This window comes from Macaca thibetana, chromosome 14 (assembly GCF_024542745.1).
Source record: "Macaca thibetana thibetana isolate TM-01 chromosome 14, ASM2454274v1, whole genome shotgun sequence".
NCBI lineage: Eukaryota > Metazoa > Chordata > Mammalia > Primates > Cercopithecidae > Macaca > Macaca thibetana.
This window is the reverse complement of record NC_065591.1, coordinates 37,511,810-37,537,722: the sequence shown is the minus strand read 5'-3', so window position 1 is coordinate 37,537,722 and position 25,913 is coordinate 37,511,810. Positions and strand designations below refer to the sequence as shown.

At 40.6% G+C, this 25,913-nt stretch overlaps 2 protein-coding genes across 2 annotated transcripts in view; both read right to left on the bottom strand.

The window, feature by feature from the left end:
- Window positions 1-19,785, bottom strand: part of BDNF (brain derived neurotrophic factor) — a 69,971-nt gene extending 50,186 nt beyond the window's left edge. Inside the window, exon 1 of the mRNA XM_050755471.1 lies at window positions 19,474-19,785. Within this exon, the coding sequence (XP_050611428.1) occupies window positions 19,474-19,476 (3 nt within the window). The 5' untranslated portion in view covers window positions 19,477-19,785. The remainder of the gene's footprint in view (window positions 1-19,473) is intronic.
- LIN7C (lin-7 homolog C, crumbs cell polarity complex component) overlaps window positions 1-25,913 on the bottom strand; it is a 385,573-nt gene that overhangs the window by 208,164 nt on the left and 151,496 nt on the right. The gene's annotated exons all lie outside the window — the stretch shown is intronic.

The window sequence follows — 25,913 nt, the reverse complement described above, 5'->3', positions numbered from 1 at the left end:
GGTATCAGAGGAATCTCCCACCAAGCCCACACCCAAATTCCGCAGGCAGCTTTCTGTGTATGTGCACTTTCCTGTAATCTCAAAGGGATTTGACCTAATAATTGCTAAGACTCATTGCTGTAAGAATTTCCCTAAAGACTCCAACATTAATTTTGCTAAAGGGAAAGATTTATAAACAGTTTCCTTTCCTGGACCCTCTTGTGGTTACCAAGAATGTGCTGTTGAACTGAATATATAATATTATTACATACTCAGTTCAGTTTACCTAAGGGTTTACAGTTAACAAAATGAATTCACTAACATTAGCTATTTTAGAACTTCTAAAGACTAGTGACAGAAATTATTTACCCGTTTTATAAAAGAAGAATCCGATCCTCTGCCAGGAAATAATTTACCCACGTTCACACAGTGAAGTACCAGGGACAAGACTTCAGTGAACTCAAGAATTCCTGCTAGAAATAACCCTGCTTCCATCTCCCCCACCCTCTAAGTGAAGCTATCTGTTCCTTGGAAGTGTTATCAGAATGTGTGATCATTCAGAGCGCCTTTGCAAATTGTTGGACTAAATAGTCAAATTATTCAAATATATGCATATTCTTCGAGTGTCACACATTTAGCTTTGCACCTCTGTCAACTTGACAGAGCACATGACCAATACAAACTACCCTACAGCACAGATGGTGGAGTTTATTGTGGAATATTTAATGTATGTGAAATACGCAGGCTAACCAGAAAGCAGTAAAGGACAGAGGGCATGAAGCTGGGTACCGTTACCCCAGAGATCCTCTGAGTTGGTTCCCAGGTTGTAAGCTGAATGCAGACATAATTTCTTTTAGTAGCACAATACAATTTAAAAGGCTAGTGTTATAAACTAAAAAAATAAATAAATACTTGTACGACGTTATAAAGGACTGGAGGAACCCTACTCCAAACTTTAACTTTGTTAACTTCAAACTGATGCTTCACATTTGCTTGAAAATGAGTTCTACCCTCAGTTTTTAAGCTCAATTGTAATTTATTTCCTTCTGAAAAATACCTAGCAAGTTAATGCCAGGAATCTAAGCTAGCATTCTGAACGCTGCTCACTTAGAAGTTATGGCAAATCTTTTTCCTGCTAAATTCACATTGGCACGTCAGCATTTCTGCTGAAGGAAAAAGTGCTCTCATTTCCCAGACTCTGATTGGGTGGGTCTATGGCCAATCTTCTTTTTCCTGCTCTCCCCTGACATTATATAAATAAATGTGTGTATCTTCGCTTTCCAGTGTGTGGTGCAGTTTTACTGAGGAAAAGACAGAGGAGTCAGAAATGTCAGGGATATTTAGAAAGAAAAGAAGATCAAATGCCAATTCAGATAACCATGATGAATCACACCTCTTAACACTTCTAAGCATTTCCAAACTTTCTGATCTGTGATTATAGCATTAGCAAAATTGTATGCGACCAGACTTAAAACACATACTTATTTGCCTTAAAAGTACATCTTACATTCAAAAACAATGAAGCCAAGGTAAACAAAAGTTGTACCAGTGCCTTGCATGGAATTCTAAATATTATTTTTTATTTGCTTAATTCAGGTAGCATATAGAGATAATTCTAGAGATCTAAAATCAAACCTTGTACAAAATTATTTCCCTATTGTGGGCAAAGATGATGCTGAGAATATAGGGCATGCATTTCTTATTCTTCTTAAAGATTGGCATGTGACATGATTGATATGTTTGGAGCAAAGTTTCCAAGTTTATAATCTGAACATTTTCTCTATTACTAAAATGAGGGAAAGTTTCACAGCTTGAAAAAAAGATGCTACCTATTTCACTTTTGTGGGGCTTAAAAATTAATTGTGAATTCGTCTGAATCTTTATTTCTTTTTGGTTATGTTCTAATATGATCCTAACCCAATGTTCCAGTGGGGACAAAGGTCAGGAAGAAATGTGAATTCCCATCTATTCTTGTCAGGAAATATAAACTAATCCTCGTTACCCAAGTGGGAACAGAGGTAGTAGGCTTGACATTGACATGTTTTTTCTATTAATAATTTTAATTGGCTGAGGTCAATTCTATCATTATAAGCATTTTATATTTAATTATGTTTATTTAAGCTTCCTAGTTACTCCTACCTTCAGTCTTCCTTGGAAGAAAAAAAAAAAAGTTGTCTAGTCTAGTATCAAATAAGTTGGCCTAAAAAAACTGTTGAAAATTTCCGTAATTAGCATAGGGAAAATACTAAGTAAACAGAAAACTCTGCTACTGAGCAGAGTGGCAGAGGTGTTTTCAAATTCATGCTGGATAATTTGAAAGGCCCAGGCCAATGTTAAACTATGTCACTCACAATCCTTGAAATTCTTGTATAAGGCCTGTCCTGAGAAAAACCTTAAGGGAGACGTAATTTCCCTATTCATTAGATGGTATGTTCTCACTAAGCTTTTTATGAACCATAAGAATAGCTCTATACCATACTCAAATGTGTTCAAATTGGTCAACACCTGTTACAAGAGTTATGTAACCAGGCATAGTCATTAGTGGCAGACAAAAGAAAGGAACCACAGCCAGAAACTTTTAGAAGGGCCAAGACTAGGAGAGTAGAACAAGAGGGTCAAAAACTGATTCCATCTGGGAATAATATTTAGTTGGATCAAGAAAAACAACATAGAAACCATTAAGAAACTGTTGAGACTAAACCCCCAAACATATGAGAATCATCAACTTGTAGCCCTCCAAGTTACCAGATTTGTGCTGAAAACATTTAAAAATTAATAATGAAGAATAAGTTTGGTTTACTTGTTATAATATTTCTATAAGTGTGGTCAAAAGGGATGTGAGATTGTGGACATAAGTTAGAGCTGACAGTAATAAATAGCTGTGGTATTAGTTGGTTTTCTAGGAGAAAAGCCATGAGAAGAATTAACAAATTTAAACCAAAGGGTTTCAGGACATTGAATCAGTTGAAAGATGAACATTAGCTTATTTTTGAGACTCACCTATTTAGGCTGTATGATGACTGGAGTGAGAGATTTTCTACCACCAAATTTTATATTCTTCATGAAAAAAATGGAAAAAGAAAAATATACAAAAAGATAACTTAGAAAAAAAAAAACGGAACTTCCTAAAATCAGATTTTAAAAACACACACTAAGAATTCTGCCTACTTTCATGTGATTCTGATATGAATCCACATAGCACCTCTCTTTAGTGGTCTTTTTGATCAAGGATGTGGGCAGGATGTGCAACTGGCCCTCTTTCTACCTCCAGATAGCACAGGCATGGTGAGAATGAAATCCTTAATAGTACATGTGTGAAGATTGGGTTAGGCTTTAGATTGGTCTCGCATATAGAATCATTTGGAAACATCTGAAACTCCTGACTTTCTCAACTTTAGTTTCCTTTCACTTCATAGCTACAGTCTTTCAGTTGATGAAAGATTGCTGAGTATCTACTATCCATCAGAGGCTATTCTATGGGCTGATACAGGCAGATGCATGAAATACATTTTAGTCCTTTACATGCTCATATTCTAGGATGTAAGAGTTGTATTTTAATCCATGGTGCCACTTGCAAATTTCTTAAGCCTAGGAAGTTTTGTTTTCTTTTCCCTTGCCGTAGGTTTGGTGTGTAGAAAGATGATGGTAAACATACCCCTTGTGGCCAGGGAGTGATAGTGATGGATAGGAAACTTGCTCCCAAAGCTGGAGTGGCACTTAGAGACTGGGGAGGGCCCACCACAGTTAATCAGTCCCCAGTTATTTTGGTTAGCAGTGTTTTACAAAAGGTAGACAAAGGAGAAGGAGTGGATAGGGTGGGAGGGAGGAAATGAGACCATTTTTGTTTGAGACAAATAATTTTTCTAAATATGATAGATAGACCAATAAAAGATAGGTCCAGAAAGGATCTTAAGAGATTATCTCATCTTCCTCACTATTTGTAGGCCTATCATGGCAGACCAGGGAAGTAGACTACACATCCTTCTTCTGGGGAGCTATCTAGAATCCAGCAATGCTGGTGCTTGGAAGTCCTCCTGTAATGCATTTTTTGTTCCTGTTGCAATTTATATCTTATTTCATTTCATTCAACCTTAGTGAAGATGGAGAACAGCTGCTTACTAACCTCCTTGTGTTATTAAGTCACCACTCAGACTTTTCTCATAGCAAAAGATCAGATCTCACAACCTTTCTTCATACACTGCGACTTTCAACCCATTAATCATTTCCCTTGGTCTACCCTGGACCTCCTCCAAGGTTTCTATATTTTTCTGAAAATGTGAAGCCCCAAACCAGACATGTGTGTGAAATTATCCAGGGCTCAGGAAACACAGGAGTCATGAATTATCTGAACACAGCTGTTGGGAAAAACTAAAGGGAAAATTCAATCAGATTGACAAATCCTCCCCTTGCAACTTGGAGACAGAGTAGTGGTTGTTTAATAAAAAGATGAGCCTTCATAACAAAGCTATGTCTTCTGTCTTTAGCTTTTAAATGAAGCATTATTTTCAAAACAAACAACTCTTGAATAGAACATTTAGCTTTCACTGTTTTCCTCCTCAACAAAATTGTTTAAGAACCAGTGGCTTTTCCGTACTCCATTTAAAATCCCAAGTTGTAGACCTTTAACATTTAAATTGGATTTGTGCTTTCATATTCTCAGGTGCTTATTATATACTGATATAATTTCTCTCAAATATAAGGTCTATGAAATACTACACTACTTTGGAAGCTTTACCTTTCACCTAAATTGAAGCATTTCTTTTCATTTTGTCTGCACACAAAATCCAGTTAGAATAAAGTGAATAAAACTAAGTTGAATTCAGTAAAAAAGAATTATGCTAACCTACATGATACCTAGAATCAAGTCTTCATAAACTCATCAAGTATGTCTCCATTATGGCCTTACAACCCAATGTGACCAAATCATGGGATCAGCGGAGATATTGTTCCCATGACCCATGGTTGTCTGTTCAGGAGATATTCTATGGTGACTGTAAAATCAATCCAGTTGGTCCAAGAAGATATGAAGCCAGATATAGAATAAAGTTTTAGCACTCTAAAAAAAAATGGGGTAGCAGAGGAGAATGTTTACTTCCTCTTCATAATATCACCTTGAGAAATGGTCTGGGGACTTTGTAACCAAAAAGAGACTACTACAAGTGTTTGCTGTAAGTAGGTACTACTGAAACTTCAGTCAACCAGTGAGAGGGACCAAGGAGTGGTAAGTCTAGTTGGATATAGGAAAGGCTAATGCTGATACAGATGAATAGGACAAATATAATGTTTCATAAAAGTTGAAGACAGAGAGATGGGGTGGAATGGGGAATGAATTGGTGAGAGTACAGCTATGAATTTAAATTCCAACCCCCATAATTGTTTTTTTGTTTGGTTGGTAGTCACTGCCGTGTATGTACTCTGGGAAATTACTTCTTTTTTGCTGCTTGGACAGTAGTCATGACCTGGGAATGGGGGGTTGTGTGTGTGGGAGGTGAGATATTATATGGCTAGATATCCAATTTTGGAAGTCGGACGTCGATGCCATAATTCAAACTAAATATATTTCTGAGACACAAACTAAGACCATAGTCAGTTTTCCTCAAGAGAGTTTCCATGCTGAATTAGAAAAATGAAAACCAACACTTCCTTTATTACCAGATTTCATGTGTCTCCCAAATGCAGTAAAATGTTTAATATTGAGGATCTTTTATTTCATAGGCATGTTTTCCTGAAGGCCTTGAAAAGAATGAGCCAAACATATGACCATCCACTGGCCTTTTTAATTTAAGTAAGTTCCCAGTATAAACAACGAAGTTAGCTTTGCTTTGTTCATCCCTTTATGTTGATACTAAATACTGATTTGAACTACTATTCTCACATAATAAACATATTCTTATAGCATTATAACCAGATTGTGGATGTAGATCAAGTTAGAACTACTTTGCAAGCCAGATTTCCATCACCTTCCATCTTGTCTGCACATAAAAACTAATTAGAGCAAAGTGAGTAAAAATAAGTTGAATTCTATAAAGAAGAATCATGCTAATCTACATGATGCCAATTTATCTCAAAAGTATGTACAAGTTTGACATATTCTTGACTATTTCTTAGATTAATTTTGTTTTCTAATGTTACTTTTTATCATTGTACTTTTGGAAATTCATATCGTTATTTATATGATTTTGCTCTCTGTTTCTAGAAAGCATTTATAAAACATCAGATTTACCTTTAGTTAATCAATGTTTATAAGAGCACAATTTTAAAAGAGTATTTAGTAATAAAAGTTAATCACAAAAGCAGAATTATATGTATGGATATTATATGAGGAACAAAGAAATTGCTCCAAAGAGTATTTCGTTGTAACATAAGGAGGGTTTAAAAATAAAAATTTTAAATGAGCAAACGTTTTCTAACGTTTTAAGAGTAGGGATATTAATAAATACAAATAATTTTAGAAGTCCTCTTTTTTTTTTTTTTTTTTTTTTTTGATACAGAGTTTCACTCTGTCGCCCAGGCTGGAGTGCAATGGTGTGATCTTGGTTCACTGCAACCTCCGCCTCCTGGGTTCAAGCGATTCTCCTGCCTCAGCCTCCCGAGTAGCTGGGATTACAGGCATATGCCACCATGCCCGGCTCATTTTTTAAGTTTTAGTAGAGACGGAGTTTCACCATATTGGTCAGGCTGGTCTCGAACTCCTGACCTCAGGTGATCCACCCGCCTCAGCATCCCAAAGAGCTGGGATTACAGGCGTGAGCCACCGTGCCTGGCTAGAATTCCTCTTTTATTTCTTGATCACTTTGGGGAAAATATAGTAGTCGTCGTCATTTTCTTGGGGTGGAGGACCAGGAGTGAAAAGAATTTTGTCACTGAAAATCAAATAAAGCTGTTGTCAAATCTCAGATAAAAGAACCAAATGAAGTAACTCTGAAACAAGTAATAATACAGGAATCAATGAAAACTTGAAGTTTCAAATTTTAGCTCGTGTCTCAATAGTCATAAAGTAACTACAGTATATTTAAGAAGTATAAAGTATAATTAGTTTTGTCCTACCATTTTGAAATTAATAATATCTTAGTAGAATGCTATTAAAGTGTTGTTATACTTATGTTTTAGTAATTAATCTGTTTTTAATTTTATTTTGAATATTAAAATAATTAAAATCTTGCACAGACTGTCCATTGTTTCCTTTTGATATGACTATTAGGAAATAGAAGAAATATCTTTGTCATATGATATTATTATTATTATTATTATTATTTTTAGACAGAGTCTCGCTCTGTCGCCCAGGCTGGAGTGCAGTGGCGTGATCTCTGCTCACTGCAAGCTCTGCCTCCCGGGTTCACGCCATTCTCCTGCCTCAACCTCCTGAGTAGCTGGGACTACAGGCGCCCGCCACCACTCCCGGCTAATGTTTTTGTATTTTTAGTAGAGACGGGGTTACCGTGTTAGCCAGGATGGTCTCCATCTCCTGACCTCGTGATCTGCCTGCCTCGGCCTCCCAAAGTGCTGGGGTTACAGGCGTGAGCCACTGCGCCCGGCCTGTCGTATAATATTATTTTAAGGCCCAGATAGCAGTCAAAAGAACTTGGGTCCTAATTTGAACTGTCAGTTTCTGGTCATGTAACCTGGGCAAGTGACTTCACTAGCCCAGGATTGTTCAGATAGATACCGTAAGGGCCATATAATTGTTTATTGAATAAATTGAGAGATCTACCACTGTGCACGTCAGTTGTCCAATCAATAAAATGAGGTCAGTGGGCTACAAACTGAGTTTGCTAAACCTGGTGACACATTCAGACCTTATCTCAGAAAGAAGAGATGATTTAGGTGATTTCAACGCATGAGGGGAATCAGTGAGCTAGATCATTTGTAAGGTACTTTTTCTATCTAAATTTGAACTCCTTTCAGGAACTGTAGATCATTTGGAAACTAAACTTGGAATTCATGCAATTATTTCCCGTAATTTTAGGGGAAATAATTGCATGAATTTCAAGTTTAATTTACCAAATGATCTACAGTTCCTGAGCCAAGGTAAGGATTTATAGTCTTCCAGCCATCATATTACTTAGTTATCGCTGACAAAGCTTTAGGTGGACTTTTTCATACATCAAAATGTCCTTCAAGATCATCCCTTTCTGCTAGGCTGCTTTCAGAGCTCTGGGACATATCAAATCCATTATGTGTTCATGGTATCCTTCTCTGAATAAATCAGAGTGGAGGTGGGATGAAGGCTCTCCATGGATTTCCGCATCTTTGATTACTTACATGACTTTGGCAGCTCTGCAGAGACCACTGACTTGTGTGCTATCTAAGACATAACGGTATGCATCCAATCCCTCATTTAAAACCACATCTTTCTAGGAGCTGCTTTCTAGGAGGAAGATGGATGAAGTAAATATATCAGGAAGATGCCCAAGTAGATACCCGACTCCCTTACCCAGGATATATCCCAGCTTAGTTTCTAGAGCTAGTATCCAGAATTCTGAGTTGGTGCAAAGACACAAAGGACCCAGACAGCAATTCCTGGCATGATCCCAAATGAAATGCTATTTTCAGGAAAGTTGCAAGTTTGGAGGGATCCTTTGGAGGAAGAGCATTGAATTGCACAAGGAAAGCCAATAAACATTTTAGTCCCCAACAGGGACTATAAGCCTTGTAATTACGTTTTAGACTGTGCTTGTCCATCCTCTTCTTCTCCGTATCTGTAAACAACATGTTAGCTTTGGAGGTTTGTCATCCACTGTGTGTCTTTGGAGAGGGTGTTCCTCATCACAGCATCTGCAGTATTATAGCCAGTAACAGCTCGAAAAGGCAAACTTATGAAATGGCTTCTAAACATACTAAGTCCTAATCCAAACAATTTATAACGTTTCTTACTCAATAACTCTCAGAAGTCAACTGACTTGGAACTGCCCTAAACAAGTTAAGAAAGGAGTCAGACATCATCCATTGGGTTAATAAACTAAAGTGGAAGGAAGAACATGCAGGTGAAAAGTTTCAGATTCTAATCTCTTCAGTGACTATATACTTATGTCTGGATAATTCTGTATCTTGATAGTGTTTTAAGTGTGATGATAATTATAATAATAACAGCTAAGAGTGAACAGTGATTTGTAGATTAGTGATTAAAAGAAGGGTGTTGACATTAGACAGACCTAAGTTTGAACCCAGCTTTGCCACTTATTGGATCTGCTAATTTAAGATAGTAAATTAATTACTGATGCCTCAGTTTCCTTATCTTTAAAAGAAAAATAATCATCTTTGCCTAGAAAGATTGTTGTGAGGATTCAATGAACTATGGAAATGCAGAATCCTCACCATAGTGAGCTCAACAAGGTTAGATTTTATTATTAATGTATATGATCCTCACCAAACATTTTAACACTTTTTCCGTTTTATGATTATGAAAACTGGGCTTCAAAAAGGATAGGTGACAATTAGCTATTTGAAAATCTCTCATCGGTTAGTAAAGATCGAAATGATTCTAAAGTAGCACTCCTGGAAATGAATTGTGAGACTCATGGCCATCTAAAGAGTTGTGGTCAAGATCTTGTAAGAAAATGTGCATGTAAACCATCTGATAATGGGAGACCCAGATTAAATCTGGGTGGTAGCTATAACATGGGGAGGCATAAATTTATAGTGGACTTTGGAATCAGAAAACTTTGGGTTTCAAGTTTAGCTTCCCCACTTCAGATTTTCTGTGTCAGTTTGGGCAAGTTACTTAAATTCTCTGAGCTCTAGTTTTCTTCATCTATCTCTGAGAGTTGCTTTGAGGGTTAAGTAATATATGCCAAATACAAAACAAATAACAGCACTAGATGAACGCAGAATAAATGTCATCCCACATAATTACAATGTGCATATCCTTTCCCATGGTGTAGTAATGACAAACAGGAAGAGTTTCAGTAATCTGTTGGGTTAGTGAGGTCAGAACAGGTATTTTAAGCAATGCTGAGTTAATGACTAGAATCTGAACTTTTTATCTTTTTCAATGGAGTTATGGATTGCTAGTGTAATGGGGTTGTGCTGGTGATGCTAAAGATAAACGTTAGAGTAATAGCAAGCTCAGTCAATAGAAACATGCTTACCATGCCCTGGCCTTCTCAGTATTTGGTCCTTTCCTCACTTGGCAGCTTGTCTAATGGCAAATGTGAATTTTAAACATTTTCTCCCAATGCCAGCTTCCTTTTGCCAGGAAGGAAACCACAATGGCTAATGTTGACATTGACTAAATTAACATTTCTGAATATATGCTGTGTTAATAAGTGCTTCTCAAATGTTCTGTTGTTAAATATGTGTGGGAAATGTTACACAGTAGTATTTACGTGCTTTCTCACCAGTATACATCACAGACACCTTCATATCACATGTCAGTTTTATAGATACTTCAAAATACATTGATACTTATCATTACTTCAAAATCATAATTTTTTTTTGCTGTTAGACCTTATTTAATGCATTAAAAAGCATATATATTTACTATATCACATATGTTATTTTAAATGTTTTTATGACTGTACATCAATTCCTTTGGCTTCCTTTGTAATCTTACATGTTTATTTCATTCACTTAGATTTTTTTTTTTTGAGACAAAGTCTCACTGTGTCACCCAGGCTGTAGTGCAGTGGCTGATCTTGGCTCACTGCAACCTCTATCTCCCAGGTTCAAGTGATTCTTGTGCCTCAGGCTTCCAAGTAGGTGGGATTACAGGTACGTGCCACCACGTCCAGCTAATTTTTTGTTTTTGGTAAAGACAGGGTTTTGCCATGTTGGCCAGGCTGATCTGGAACTCCTGACCTCAAGTGATCCACCTGCCCTGGCCTCCCAAAGTGCTGAGATTACAGGCATGAGTCATCGCGCCTGGCCCCATTTAGACATTTTTATGAGAAGGGTTTACATAGGCTTTACCAGACTGCCAAGATAGTTGAGTCCATGGCATAAAAGTCATTACAACGAGCAATTCTTTTTTTTTTTTTTTTTTTGCATATCCAGCCCAGGTTGGAGTGCAATGGCATGATCTCGGCTCACTACAACCTCTGCCTCCCTGGTTCAAGTTATTCTCCTGCCTCAGCCTCCTGAGTAGCTGAGGTTACAGGCATGAACCACTAATTGTCTGTATTTTTAGTAGAGACAGGGTTTTGCCATGTTGGCCAGGCTGGTCTGGAACTCCTGACCTCAAGTAATCCACTCACCTCGGCCTCCCAAAGTGTTGGGATTACAGGCATTAGCCACCGTGCTGGGCATCAGAGCAATTCTTAAACATTGATTATGGAAGTTATTGGCAAGGAAGAAGTCCTTAGCAGAGGAGGAAGGTGAAAGCAGAAGAAATAATTGTTTCCTACTAAAGTAGCCAGAACAACAATGAGCATGCAAGGTAGAGAACAGTCAATTCAAGAGCCCCTGTATAATTAGAACTCCATCGCGACTTCCCTTTTTATTTCTCAATTTTCTCTACATTCCCTTTCTTTTCTCTATTCACTCACCCTGCAATGCCCTATCCCAAAGGCTTTGGATGTTTGTGGCACATTTCTGCAATCACCTGATTTGTGAATTTTTTCCTTGTAGTAACCTTATTACTTAGAGACAGGAGGTGGTTGATATATTTCCTTAAAGCTGCAGGAATCAATTCTAACTCCTTTTGGTACTGATGAGCAAGGTGCTCCAAGGAAATTTCTAGATAGCATAACATTATAACATGCACTCTGGGAGCAAAGATCTCAGAGCATTTTCTGCTGCTGTTTAGGAAAATTGTTGGATCGCCTTTCCGAGGATGCGAAGATTTTGGAGTGGATTTAATATTCACTCAGAGGTTAAAAACTTTGACAAAGTACATTTTACTTCCTGTAGTGGTCTCGGAAATGCCCACAGTGGGTCAAAATGTCCCATACAAGCTACAGCTTTCTCCCAGCTTCAGGCTGAATTGTTAAATCCAGAGGTCACATGTCACTAAACTGCTGGTTTTTAGAAACTAGACTTTAAAGATTTTTTATTTTTAAATTAATATTTTGTAATATATTTTGCCATTTGTCTAAAATAGAATTCAAGAATGATGTCTGTTATCCCCAGTGCATCAGAAGTTATTTTAAATATGGCATCTTTATAAAAGTCAATAGCTGCCTCATCAAAGGGCAATCATGTCTAGTGTGGGTGGCTGTGCCAATTGTTTTTGAACTACTGCAGCAATCTAGCCAATCCCAGGGAATGGCTTGCAGTCTTCCTACACCCACATTTTTTTTCTTAATTATCTCCACCAGGCTGAGTTAGTTAAGGACAGATCTATAGCATTTCCTGGATGTCAAAATGCCCACACACCTTCTGCAATCCTTGGGCTACCCGCTCCCTTTCATGTTTCTTTTGGTTTGTCCATCTAATTATCTATTATCATGTGTATATAATGCATTATTCATGAGACCCAGGCCATTTCAGGATGTAATATCTTTGAATTTAAAAGGAAATGACCTGAAAAATTAGAACTTCTGCTTGCCCAAAGAAAATAAACAGTAAATTTGATAGTGGGTCTTCCATTGCACCACCTGTTTTTAAAAATAATCCGCAGAAATTTGAGATCACTCTCTAAATTAAAACTTTCTCAGTCATCATTCCATAAATGAACAGGTTCAACACCAAGATTCCTTCTATTCTGGGTTTGAATATATTACTTTGATTTTTTTCACGATATACTTCTTAACAAGTTAAAAATTTGTGGTACCCCAAATTGTAAATCATCAAAAGTTAGGGTAACTTAGCCTTACTTTCCCCAACACTGCAAGAAATGGTTATAGACTATATCTTTTATATCACTCAAACTTGGGACGGAAATGGAATATGGAGGTTATTCTGAGAACATCTCTTTTGTTTTATGTGTGAGGAAGCAGAGATCAAGAGTGACTGATTGACTTTTTTAGGTACTGACAAGTGGTTGGAAGTAAAACCTAAACTCAGGCTTTTAATCTTATTCACTGTGTTCTCTTGAAAAAAGGAATCTTATGAGTCTAGAAGTCTGTCCCCTTCTAAGGATTGGAACAAATAAAGAGACCAGTCTTTGTCTCTAGGCCGCAAGATCCACCAAGATAGGGATCATTTGGTCTTATTTATTCTTGAATCTCCAGATTGTAATACAGTTCCTAGCACATAATGGCAAATAATGTGTTGCAAATTAATACTTACAAAATAAAATTATGAATGCTGGAGTCTCTATAGAAAGTATACCTTTTGGGCAAAACGGGAAATGGTCAGCCAAGCTCATGATCCACATAAGTATCAGAACATCTACCAAGATAAACAGGTACCCAGCGTTCAAGACTGGGATGAAATTCCAGAGGGTCAAAAGAAAACAAGCCAGCATGAATTCATGTATCAGATATGGGCTGGGCTAAGTGACCTCTGAGAACCTTCCCAGACCCCAGATTCTATGACTCACAAGTAAATGTAATGTACATCTTGGCTTTGGCTCTTGTTATTCTCTGTATTTGTTTTTTTGAGGAATTAGCAACTATGACTTAGATGGTATGTCAACTAGAGGAAGAGTTCTGCTGTCTTTGAGTTTCTAACTGTGGCAGAGGGAAACACTGTCTTAGGAAGGCTAGTTAAAACTTTCCATTAGGCCTGAAAATTTCGAAAACTATTTGTAGACAATGTTTTTAATTTAATTAAATAAATCAAAATAGGAGAAAATAATGTCTGCAGCTCCTCTGATGCCTTAGTGGAGTTTAAGGCAGCGTGGTCTAGAGAGGAACAAACACAAATTTCCTTAAAATTTGAAGAAAGATTCTGAGTTAGTCTTTACATCTTACTGGTAGTGTAGTATTAGATAATTCTGCACCTTACTTTTCTCATCTGTAAAAGGTGATTGGTGATTCCTCCCTTACATGACTGATAAGGAAATCAAATGAAACCTGTAAAGAGCTGTCAAAGTACTATATGAATCTAAAGTGTTATTACTAGGAAATACAAATAAAGTCTGCACTGCCGCAGAAAAATATCTTCTAGGACTATTTTATGATGTTGGAAAGAAAGAAGAAAAAAATATCCAGCAGAATTTTAAAAACTCAGAATGAACACTCTAAAAATTACCAAATGAGATTAGAGGCAGGGATAAAGAATGCATCCTTCCATCTCTGCACCATAGTGTTTTAGGGGTATTAATCTTTATGAAACACGTGTATCTTTCTCAAAAGACACTTGTTAAAGCAGCAGCTCTACATTCCAAAGTAAAAGAGGAAAGATGTCATATTTTTGAAACTATAATCACCTTTAAGCCAAAAAGGGGAGAAATTTTTTTGTTGTTGAAAAATTTAATCTTTCTTGCTTTAAGACCTCTATTTCCATAGCACTCAATGATGGTAAGCTTTCACTAGATGCTAATGTTTATTTTTATTGCTAAGTACTACGCAATGTTCTTGACATAGATTATGGCATGTAAATTTAAGAGACTCACTGCTTGTTAAATTCCCACTAGAAAACACACACAGAGACACACACGCCCATACACACACACACACACACACACACACACACACACACAGAGCAGTAGCAGATCAGCAGAGAAAGACACCAGCCAAAGAAAGATAATTTGAGATACTTCTGAGGTAGCAGTTGTAAAATTAAAATAAGCAACTCATTAAATTATCCATAGAGTGAAAAGAAAGCTGCAAAAATAGATATTTTTCTGGCAAGTCAGTGCTTTTCAGAACAAATTTAGTTTTCAGCAGAGCTTTTAAATCTGATGATATCAGTTCATATTCATTAGAGTTATTTAAATGGTTAGACTAGTTTGTCTTAATTAAAATCAAAGAGTAGCTTTACTGGCCTTTGATAGAAGTATATTTAATAAAAAATATGCTCAGTTAGACATCATTTTAACTGACAGATTGTAAGCAATATGATCAAGTGAATGTTACTTGAGCAAGTTTGAGTCTGGTCCCAAAAATCACAGAATTAAAAAATAAAAACCCTTTGTAAATCATGCTTTAATGCTGGTTTTCCCTTATTTCTGTTTGTTGGCTGATTATCTATTTTGTGGTCATCCAGTCCCTTGCCTTCTTTCTCTCACTGCCTGATTTTGGAATGTTGTTTCTTACTAAAGCTTCCCCTAGAGGACAGGCCAGGAAAAGGAAAGAAACTAAATTCACCAGCTTCTCTTCTTATTAAGAATTTAGATCAGAGATTTGATGGGGAAAGAGACTGGCAAATGAAACGGGAAGCTTATGTATGTTGATTTTAGATATTTAAAAGCCTTCTTTCCAATGTACAATAGACAATTGAAAAATAATATTTTATAAGCCAACTAATCACTTGCTTTTAAAATCCCCACTTACTACCTTGAGCATATACATTAGATTATGTTTTAAAATAACTAGTACTCTGGTTCAATCGAATGAAAATGCTATATGCAAAGAGAACGTCATAATGATACCTCCTATTTATGGAGTGCCTGCTTCCCAGTTTGCAAAGCCCTTATGGACATTCTCTTCAATCCTCCAAAAATTGCTGTGTTGTAGGTCTTACTATCAATGACACTGAAAAAGCTACTGGCAGGATGCATATATTCTCATCTGAATCAATACTGGTATACTCCATTGGGGGAGCTAGACCAAGCTAAAATCTCACATACAGAAATATTAATATGCAAGACCAGGGGTTATAAAAGTAGGCTAGGTTACTGTTGATTTAATAGCAGCTAGGTTAAAATTCTCTCTTTCCTCTTTCTTCCCTTCTCTCTGTCACCTTCTAGTCTTCTGACTGATTCGAAGCAGGACAATTGGAATGTCTTGCCTTCATGCTGAAGAGCTCTTGGTAAATACACATACACAGTGAATATCAGGTGCAGCATTCTTAAAGTGATATTCATTTCCACAACACTTTAGGTGAAACCATGTCATCTTACAAGTCCAGTTTGTGTGTGTGTGTGTGTGTGTGTAGAGAATGACGTGACACTTTTGAGGTTTATTTAAGTTGTTAAAGATCTCAAGGTTACAAGACTTAGACTGTTAAGCATTTTTCCTCCCAGGGACACGAAATCTACAATTTTCTCGGTTCAATTGTCAGCTAAATTGGAAAGTCAACTAAAAGGATAATATTCCCTTAACGATGCATTCATTTGAAGCCCTAGCAACTGTATTAGGCAGCAGCGAGTATTCTCTAGCAAGGGATGGCGCGGGGAGAGGGAACTCTGCAATTTAGAGTGACAGATGATTTCTTTCCCATCCATCAAGCTGCCTCAAAATGTCACAATATTTACACCTCTTTCTTGGTGAATTAGAATCCAGAGACAAGCAGACAGAAAGAAAAAAATAATAATTCCGGCCGGTTGCCGCCTGATTGGGAAAAGCAAGCGTTGCACCTTTAAATTCTGCTCCTCCATTCCCCGTTCCGCGAACCCCCCCCCCTCCCTTCCCGGGATTTTGCAATAAATCTCCCAGTTCTGCGTTCAGCCCTGCAGATCCGTATTTAAAACAGCACCATCTGGGAAGGGTGGGTGGCGATGGTGATGCGGGCGCCTTGGAGTTCCTTTGCAGCACGCTTGGAATTGCATCAGACTGATCAGAAATCCCCCCGCCCCCAAGCCCAGCCCCTCCCGCCACGCTCCTTGGCCCGCCCCTCCCCTCCCCTCCCTTCGCGTAGATCTGACTGAGAAAACGACTGGATCTCGGAACAATCTGTGCCCCATTCGCTGCAGGCTTGCTCCGTAAACCCTGCCCTACGCTCCCTTTGTGTGCCGAGCAGCCTATCACCGTCATCTGATCCTAGCGCCTGTTTTTTATTTTTTCCTTCTAAATTTCCACAATATCCTCGCGTCGCCTATGAATCCACCTGCGCAGAGTTGGGATTCTTTCTTTCGTTCGTTAAAACAGCCGAGTCTTGAGTTTCGGAAATAGGTTTTTCCTACGTTCCCCTCACCCCTACCCCAAGCCCTTGCCTTTTAATTAAGAAGAGCTAATCCGGGGAGAAGTCCAGAACCACCAAGCCCTGGGGCGAAAACTGCCACCGGGCACGGCTCTGTGGCCGGAACAAAAGGCCTGAGAAGGGGGTGGGGGTGAGGGTTATAGGAATTGTGGAGAGGGTGGTGGCCCCCGCCCAGGGGCGCCTAAGTCCCTGAGCTTCCCGAAGAGTGGCAAGAGGACAACGCAGCCGCGCGTTCCGGCAGTTCGCGGTCCCTCGGGGGTGCAGACGGGGGCGGGAGAGGTAGAACACTGGCTGGGCGGCTCCGCGCCGCTTCCATCTCACCCGCCAAGCCCCCCACCTCCACCCCACGCCAGTCGCCAGGCCCACCCGGGTGGCGACGGTGGCTCAGCGACTAGCCAGCCACCCTCCACCGATGCCTCTGGACGCAACCTCGCCCTGGCAGGGCGGTCTACGCGCCCAGCTGATTGGTGGCTCTATCCAGCCGCCGCACGGAGCTACGAATGTTCTTCTCCACCGCCTCCAGCCGCCCAGGCCCCCTCGCCCGGCCCGCTCCCTGGCTCTTCGGTCCGGAAAGGACCTTCTACTCCCAGGCGGAGGCCCCCCTTTCCCTGAGTTACCCCGACTGACTCGGACCTGGGCTCAGTGAGGCATCCGGCCCGGCTGGGGAGCGGAGCGCGGTCTCGGCAGCTCCCCTTCCCTTGAGAAAGCGGGAGCCCTCTAAGCCAGCGCCCGAAACTCGCGGGAAGGGAGGACAGAAGGAAAAAAAAAAAAAAAAAAAAAGAAAACACACACACGCACACACACACACACACACACACAGAAACATCCAGCGAGGAGCGAGGGCGACGGAGAGGAAGAGATAGAATGAGGGAGGGATGGAGGCTGGAGGAGGGGGCGGGGTGGAAGAAGGGGGGCGGGAAGGAGGGAGGGGGGGGAAAGAGAGGGAGGGAGGGATACAGAGAGAATGAATCCTTCTCACTAGAAGAGCTGAAATTACCTTGATTCATTTTTGTGTTGGAGGTTTAGCTTTACCTCCTTCCCTCTTCCCAACCTCCACCTCCTGTTTCCCCACCGCACACCACCTCCACCGCCTAATTCTAAATGCTACAAAGTCAAATCTTAGGAAATCGAATGTTGTGCAAAAGCTTCATAATTAGTAATGAATCTACTGTACACACACACACGCGCACGCACACACACACCAGCAAAGAGAACGGAAAAGAGGGAGGTGAAGGGGAGAAAAAGAGAGATAAATCTTACATTTGAATCAGACATTTGCAGGTCCAAGTTAACTAAACTCATTATATCCGCAGGAAGACTGAGTTTCTTTTTTTTTTTTTTCCTTCTCGCTTTGCCCCAGGGTTCTCACCTAGGGCAATTCAAACTGAGCAAATACCAAGAAACAACCCCCTCTCATGCTCCCCCTCTACCTCCTCCCCTCCACCACGCGTCCTCTCCGGAAGACAGAGTATCAAAATAGCTCAAGAATTGGGGATGCAGGGGGTCCCCGCCCCGGTGCTTACCTTCTTTGCGGCTTACACCACCCCGGTGGCTAGATCCTGGAGATAAACACTTGCATTTCCCAAAGTTAACCCAGTATACCAACCCGGAGCTTGCCAAGAGTCTATTCCAGCCTACACCGCTAGGAAGCCAACTTCAGCGAGCTCAATGAGGGGACCAAACTGGGGCTCGCTTTCCAAACGCTCCGCTCCAAAATCTGACTCTCTCTCCAGCCCCGATCTCAGTGTGAGCCGAACCTCAGAAAAGACGCTTTTTAAGGGCGACACGGGGTTGGCTTTACAGCGGGGCCAAGAAGACTACCTGGGGGTACCGCCACCTCGGACAAATCCGTTGGCTCTGTCCAAGGTGCTGAATGGACTCCGATCGCCCGGATTACACACCCGGCACAGCAGGAGGAAAAGGCTTTAAAATCTCTAATTAAGTGATACTTGATATTGCTCTAGACGGTTTCTTCCACTTCCTTACGTTTTGTCACGTGCAGATGGCTTTGCCAAAGCCATCCGGTTAATAGTTGATCACATGTTGATGAGAACCTTTTCTTCTACGAGAGGATTACCCATTTCATTACCGGTGATATGCACTTCTGACTTATTTCTCTCCCCCAACCCCAACCCCCATCTACACCTAAACTCCCAGTCTCTACCCCACCCTTATCCCCACTCCACCCCCTAACCCCAACCTCTAACGGCATTATTGTTTTTAGATGGAAATTAACCCCCTTGCAAATGTCAATTACATGCCCACATATAAATCATAGAATATGATCATACACCATACACATAAAGAAAAAGAATGGAATGCAAGACGGCTGAGAGACAAGCATCAGCCTTGAACAGCCAATATAAAATCCCCCCCCCCAGCTCCAAGTTTGTTCCACGCAGCTCCACATAGCTGTGTTAAATCTCAAATGATTCCAATTAAAGTTGCACTGTGTAAAAACCCGATTCCCCTGGCCTGAGTAGCTGCTGTTCTTTGGCGTGTGAAGTGCTAGGAAGAGCCATGATATGCCCGTTGTTAAGCAACATGTCAAGATTTTTCAATTATAATGCAGGGTTTATTGCTACTCACCATTGTGCCTTTGCTGTCCTGGAGACTCAAGTGTCTTAAAATCTCGTCTCCCCAACAGATGCTGGAAGGTAATGTGTCTTGTTTGAAGTCATCATGTGAGAAGTTCGGCTTTGCTCAGTGGATCGCCCACCACTTGGTGTGACTTATGAATCTAATAACCCTTTGCAATATCCGCAAGCTTAAACTCTCAACCACCTTGGCGACTACAGAAGACAAAGCAACTGGCATCGATGTCGAAAAACCTATAGATTTACGCAAACGCCCTCACTCCGAGAGACACGTTTCCTTTTGAGTTCTTACGTGATTCTAATGAATGAGCGAGGTTACCAATGATTGTCCAACTGCCCTGCTATGTATGTAGCAGGTGTTTCCTAGGGCTGACTTCTAACCGCCCGTCACTGGGTCCTGGCACAGAAAGTTCCCAGAGAAAGTGAGGAGTTTCAGGGTACCCCTACAAACAAAACAAAACAAAAACAAAAACCCAGCCTGCACACCGCTCCCTTGCCCACTACCCAGGTCACACCTGGGGCTCCGGCGAAGCTGAATTCGGCTCAGGAGATTTCCCTGTCGCCAGGTAAGAAAACCTTCGCCTTGTCAGGCTAGGGCGGGAAGACCGCTGGGGAACTTGTTGCTTATCAGCGCCAGCGGACTACCGCTTTAATAATAATACCAGAAAAGCGCAGAAGGGAGGGGGTGGGGGGCGGTAACGGCGACGACTAACCTTGCTGTTTACGTGACCGACGCACTGTGACTCCCTGGGTAAAAAAAGGAAACTTCTTAGAAAAGTTCGTGCCCCTCCCCCTCCCCCATCATGACTAAGGGTCTCCAGCCGATGAGGTCGTGAGTGATGATCAAATGGGGACTGGGGGGAGGGGGGCGAGTAAGTGACTTGTCCTTGGGAACATCTGCATGCGTCGAAGCGCTCATCAGCCCAACAACTTTCCCTTTTCCTCTTAGGTACTGATGACTAGGCAAGAGGCACCAAGGCGAGCCACTAGTTGCCCACAGAAACCTGTGTAAGCCGAGCTCTCGAGCGGCTGAGTTGAAGGAAGTTATGACTGCGTTTGCTTTAATGGGTTATGGCTTCCCAAATGTGAGTTAACAGCCCCGGTGCGCAGCTAGGTCGGAAGGCGAGACGCGGAGAGCGGAGCCGCCGGCCAAGGCAGGGAGAGTAGGGGAGGCGGCAGGTTGGGCGCTCAGCGGCTGCTCGGTGCTGCTTCCCCGGAGTCGGTTCCTTATCCTGCGGGGGCTGCCCCGCCGCTCGGGTGCCGGGGTGCCGGGGTGAGCGCGGCGGGAGCCGGGGCTGGGGTGGCGAGCCTCGGAGGGGGCTCTCCCAGGAAGCCACGCGGTTAGCGCCCGCGCTTCACCACCAGTGGCTGCGCAGGCTGGGAAGCGGAGAGGTCACGTGTTGGCGGAAAGTAACTTGGAGGCGAAAGGATGAACTTTGAGAAAAGGAAAAAAAGCACAATGAAACAAACCACCCCCTTGGAGTGTCAGATAGAGGGGGAGGCGGGAGGGGATGGGGGAGGGGCGCCGCTCTCCGCTGGAGACGTGGGGACGACTCCGGAAATCTCGGGAAATAGGCAATAAGTCTAACTTTGGCAACGTCCCCCAGCCCAGGGAGGCGCTAACGCAAGGTATCTTTCCACTGAAGCTGCCCTTTGCCTATCCTCAGCCATTGCTAGCACAGCCGAGCAGAGGAACCGGTGAAGAATGTAGACCAGTTGTTATGGAGATGCCTGTCGCTCTGAGGAGCGCTAGTGCCCTGGGAAGTCCCTAGACGCATTTCAGGTTTCGTCGTTTTGGCACTGACACCCTGATTTTACTCGCTCTGATTTCCCACCAAGGGGAGCCCACCAACGGCGTCACAGGCCCTGGCTGTGGCGCTATTGACTGCAGGGATGAGGCACAGCGATGCTGCAGAAGATGGTGGATAGCTCTTAAGTTTCAGACCACCCAGCCCTTTCCAATTTCCAGTTTCTTTATTCCAATCCAAAGTGCTTTATTTGAATATCATTCTTGCTTGCTTATGTATAAACATCTTACTTACACGATAGGATGATTAGAAGCAACAGAACATTAGCATTCAGTGGCTGCTTCAAGGTTCTCCCCCTCCCATCCCAGAAATGCCTTCCTTATGGAAAATAAGTTTTACTTCCCAATTATGTGCATGGACCTCTGTTCATTGCAGCCCCCATTGGTACTGGGTTATTATTATTAGCAGTATGTCCAGTGTTGAGTTCATCCTTCTCTAGAAATGTTTCCAAGATCTAACCCAGCTTATCTTAGGTTCCAGATAAAGTATCTGTATACAAAGGCTTCCTGGTTCTCATTAGGAATAGTTCTAGATTTGCCAGGCTTCTGGAGACCTGAGATGGGTCACCATGAAAGATTTCAGACATCCTCACAGTCATCAACACAACAGTTCTCAACAACTGAAAGGACTGCTCAAATTGCCCACAAACTGCCATTTTTTGTCCATCCATGAATTAGCCAGCAGATGCTGCCCTAAGACTGGGACAGCTGGTACATACCATTCTCAGAGGTCTTGGGGTACAGGCTTTGTGGACAAAACTGGTTTTCTGAGAATGGAATCCATAATGCTGTTAATAACTTCCTTGCCTACTGACAAATTCAATGACTAGCACAGATCTGCAATCTTGAAAAGACATAAGAAGATGACCACTGTATATGAACATATTATTCCCCATTGCCATCAATGTGATATATTTTTCTGACTCTTTTGTCAACAGTTTGTGGTCTGTATAGAAACTATCAGCTACTCCTGTGATGGATCTGTATTCTGAAAATTATATCTTGTAGTGGGATTCCATGAATTGTTGGTATAGGTACCTGAGAATTCAGAACATGAATGACTGATTAGTTTGAAATTATTTAGACACATGATTGTTCTGAAGAAAATTCCCAAGAAATATATTTGATCATTGCTCTTATTACTTGGAACCATTACTAAAACCTCCAACTCAGGGACCAAAATGATGGACAAGAGTTGTTAAATAATAAGGGTTGATATAGGGAGCTAGGGAGAGTGGTGAAGATATGGTGTTTGCCATATATCTATATATACCTATTCTCACTCTGGATTTCTCAGTGATCTGATAGACAATTATCTTCTCTTGGTGCACTATCAAGTCTCAAACCTTTTATCTCCGTCCATTCACTTACATAATTTTTTTCCATCTGCAGAAATTCAATGTCTAATGTAAGTAAAAGTTGCAATCATTTCATTTGTTAAGATAGATGCCAAGCACTGTATCTGCCACAATTTTAATCACAGTAGCACTTATTCCTGAGGTGATCTTATTTTTTTATACAATCCCAATCAGCTGTGATATGGATGTCACACTTCTGTAGGCTCATTTGACCCCATTTATATTTAGTAATGAATAGTGAACAAATCTTGTCCCTTAAGGATCACCACGTAACATAACCAAACTTAAAGCAAAATGTATTAATACAACCCAGAAGGAAGAATTTTTGCTTTCAAAATATGGGTATTGCACTCCTTATAGATGAGCTGTTCAATATTCACAGTTTTCTACCTATGCCACAGTTATAAAGCTTGTTCATTGCCAACATCTTTATGAAGATAGGTTTAAAAATTAATATGAGGCTCATCAATATTAGGAGGTACAAAAGTTTCACTAAGTAGATGTGTAAAGTCTTAGAATTGGTGAGAGACGGGTAACAGAGCAGGAGTCTACAAAGTCAGAAATGAAAGAGAACTCCTTTTTCTTAGAAAACTAAGAAAAAATTGGAGTACCTCTTCAGACAAAGTCCACTATCTATTTCTAAAAGGAAATTCATAAGTCACTTTTAATAAGATGGTTTGTGTATTCCTTACTACATATCAAGGAAGACAAAGATGAGATCATACTTCCATTCTCTTCTCCCAACTAGTCTTTCCAAATCTATTTGGTTGTAGTTAATTTCCAGGCTCTCCATCACCTGGTGTTGGATAGATTATTTCCATCCTTCCTTCCTACTCTTACTTCTCCTTCCTCTTCAGTACTTATTCTGTGCCAGGGACTCTGATGGGACTGGTGATCCACATGTTAACAATTCTCTACCTAAAGTATGTCAGAAGTTAAAGAGTGCTTGGTTAATAATAGCTGAGAGGTCAACAGTGCCTTCCCCTTCATTACCTCAAGATCACTTGTTATAATCAATGCAGAAGAGTAGTCACAGAGAAGCTCTTGATGGTGACATAATTGCTATATTAGAGGCTAAAGAACAAAAAACAGGTAGCAGACGCCTTCTGTTCATGATATAAGAAATGCTTCTGACCAGGTAGGAAGAAAGATTGGCTCTCTTAGTCACTTTCTGATCTCTAATGGTTCTCCACAGGTAATAGAGGGAGAGGCAAAGAATCACGACACACAATTTGGAAAGCCTTCTGAAAGCAAGAATGGGCAATGATTGCCAAGAACCTGGTGTTGAGCTCATATTTAAAAAGAACTCAAAGAATATTCTATCTACAAAACCTAGTTTAGTTATAAAGGAAACAATCACAACTTCAAAAAGAAGCAAGCAAGAGAAAGCCTTGGGAAAGTCATGATTTAGTTTGCAATAACCTCTGTGCATTTCTGAGCCTGACAAGCAAGCATGAGACAGAAGATCTGGACGTGACTTAACTCAATTTCAGAAAACCAGACAACCCTATAATGAGGCTGAAGCAAGACCACATGGAATACTGAGGAAGAACTGAATAACTCTTCCTAAACTGTCTTACAGAAAAGAGATGAGTAAGAGGAAGTATGGGTAGCAAGTAAGAGAGAAGTGACGTTGTTAATATGAAAAGTTAACAGGAGATTAAGATGGTTCAAGAGCATGTCAGGTCAGGACTTGCTAGATGTACTTAACTAAATGTAAGTTCATATTAGGAATTGGATAAATGAGATATAAAAACTCCAAGGAGTCACAAAACTTAGGATCATGGAAAGGCAAATGAAAACTAGTAAAAGGAGCCAAGTTTATATCATGATAGGGCCTACCAAGTATGCTTGACATCTAATCTGCCTAGAACATCTGGAAGGAAACTTTCACAGATGCTAAACTGTGCTTCTTATAATTTAATGTGCACATGAATCTCCTGGGCAACTCTTTAGAAAGCAGTTTCTAAGTTTGGGGTCAGCATCAACATTTGGCATTTTCAACAAATTCCCAGGTGAAATGAGGTTGTGCCACATTTTGCACAGCAAAATACTAAAGCTTGCTGCCCCAGCTTATGGTTTCATTTGCATTATGGCTTCATTGAAAACTAGCTGATCTCTTTAGTAACTGAAGTGAATGCTATATAACAAAAAAGTAATTCAAGGAAAAGACCTGTTCCTTTAACTCTAATGTTACACATACCACAAACTCTAATTTGCTCCTGAACCCATTAATTCTAGAAAGTTCTTAAGCACAGTGGACATCAACCTCTTATTATGAATAACATTGGCTATAGTTTGAACATTTATCGTTTGGTACCTATTGGAGTGAAAGAAAAGAGAATCCATTTGGAATATATTGGGCACATTGCAAAATGGAAAAGCCAGGGAAAATTATTCTAGTCATGTAAAGAGGATTGGTTAGGTCATATTCTGAGTCCTGAGCTCATTCTGGGTTTCTTTCTATAAATAGGATATTTTGGAACTAGAGAAAGCACAGCAGAAGGCAACCAGAATGACAGAGGGATTTGGGGAATTTGCTTCTACTGAAAGGTTAAGAAAACTAGGTCTGTTTTCTTTTGTAAGGAGAGAAAAGATGTTACCTCACTGAGGTGATATCATTCTAAAAGTAGTGGAAGTAATAGGATGAGACAAGAGTGCCTTATGGAAACAAGAGTAGAAGGATTCTGGCAAGGAATGAAGGCCAGAAGAATGGCTCTAGCTTTTCTAAAGGCCCTCAGTTAGCAGTGTTCCTACTGGCAGAACTCCACTGCTCACAAAAGGAGGGGTAAACACTAGATTGGGATCAGGAAATAAGTGAGAGAGAGAGAAAATGAGGAGGCGGGGGGATCTTATCTCTTTATTCATTGAGAACATTTTCAAACAGGCATTTATTAATCCTATAGAAGCCCTGCACTCAAGGCATATTGTGAACTTTACCAACATTCCCCAAGCTCAAGGGTTCTTCTTCTGTAACACATCACATCTCTGCTTCCTCTTCATCCCAAAATGGCATTTTGTCCATCAAATCAGCAAGAAAATGTAAATAGTTATAATATGCAGGGTTTTCCCTCTAAATTACTGTTTCCTCTTCATCCATCCTGGAAAACATTCTCTTTTTGTTTTATTTATTTATTTTTAGAGACAGGGTCTTGCTGTGTCACCCAGGCTGAAGTTCAGTGGCTCGATCTTGGCTCACTGCAACCTCTGCCTCCTGAGCTCCAGCGATTCTCCCACCTCAGCCTCCTGAGTAGCTGGGAACACAGG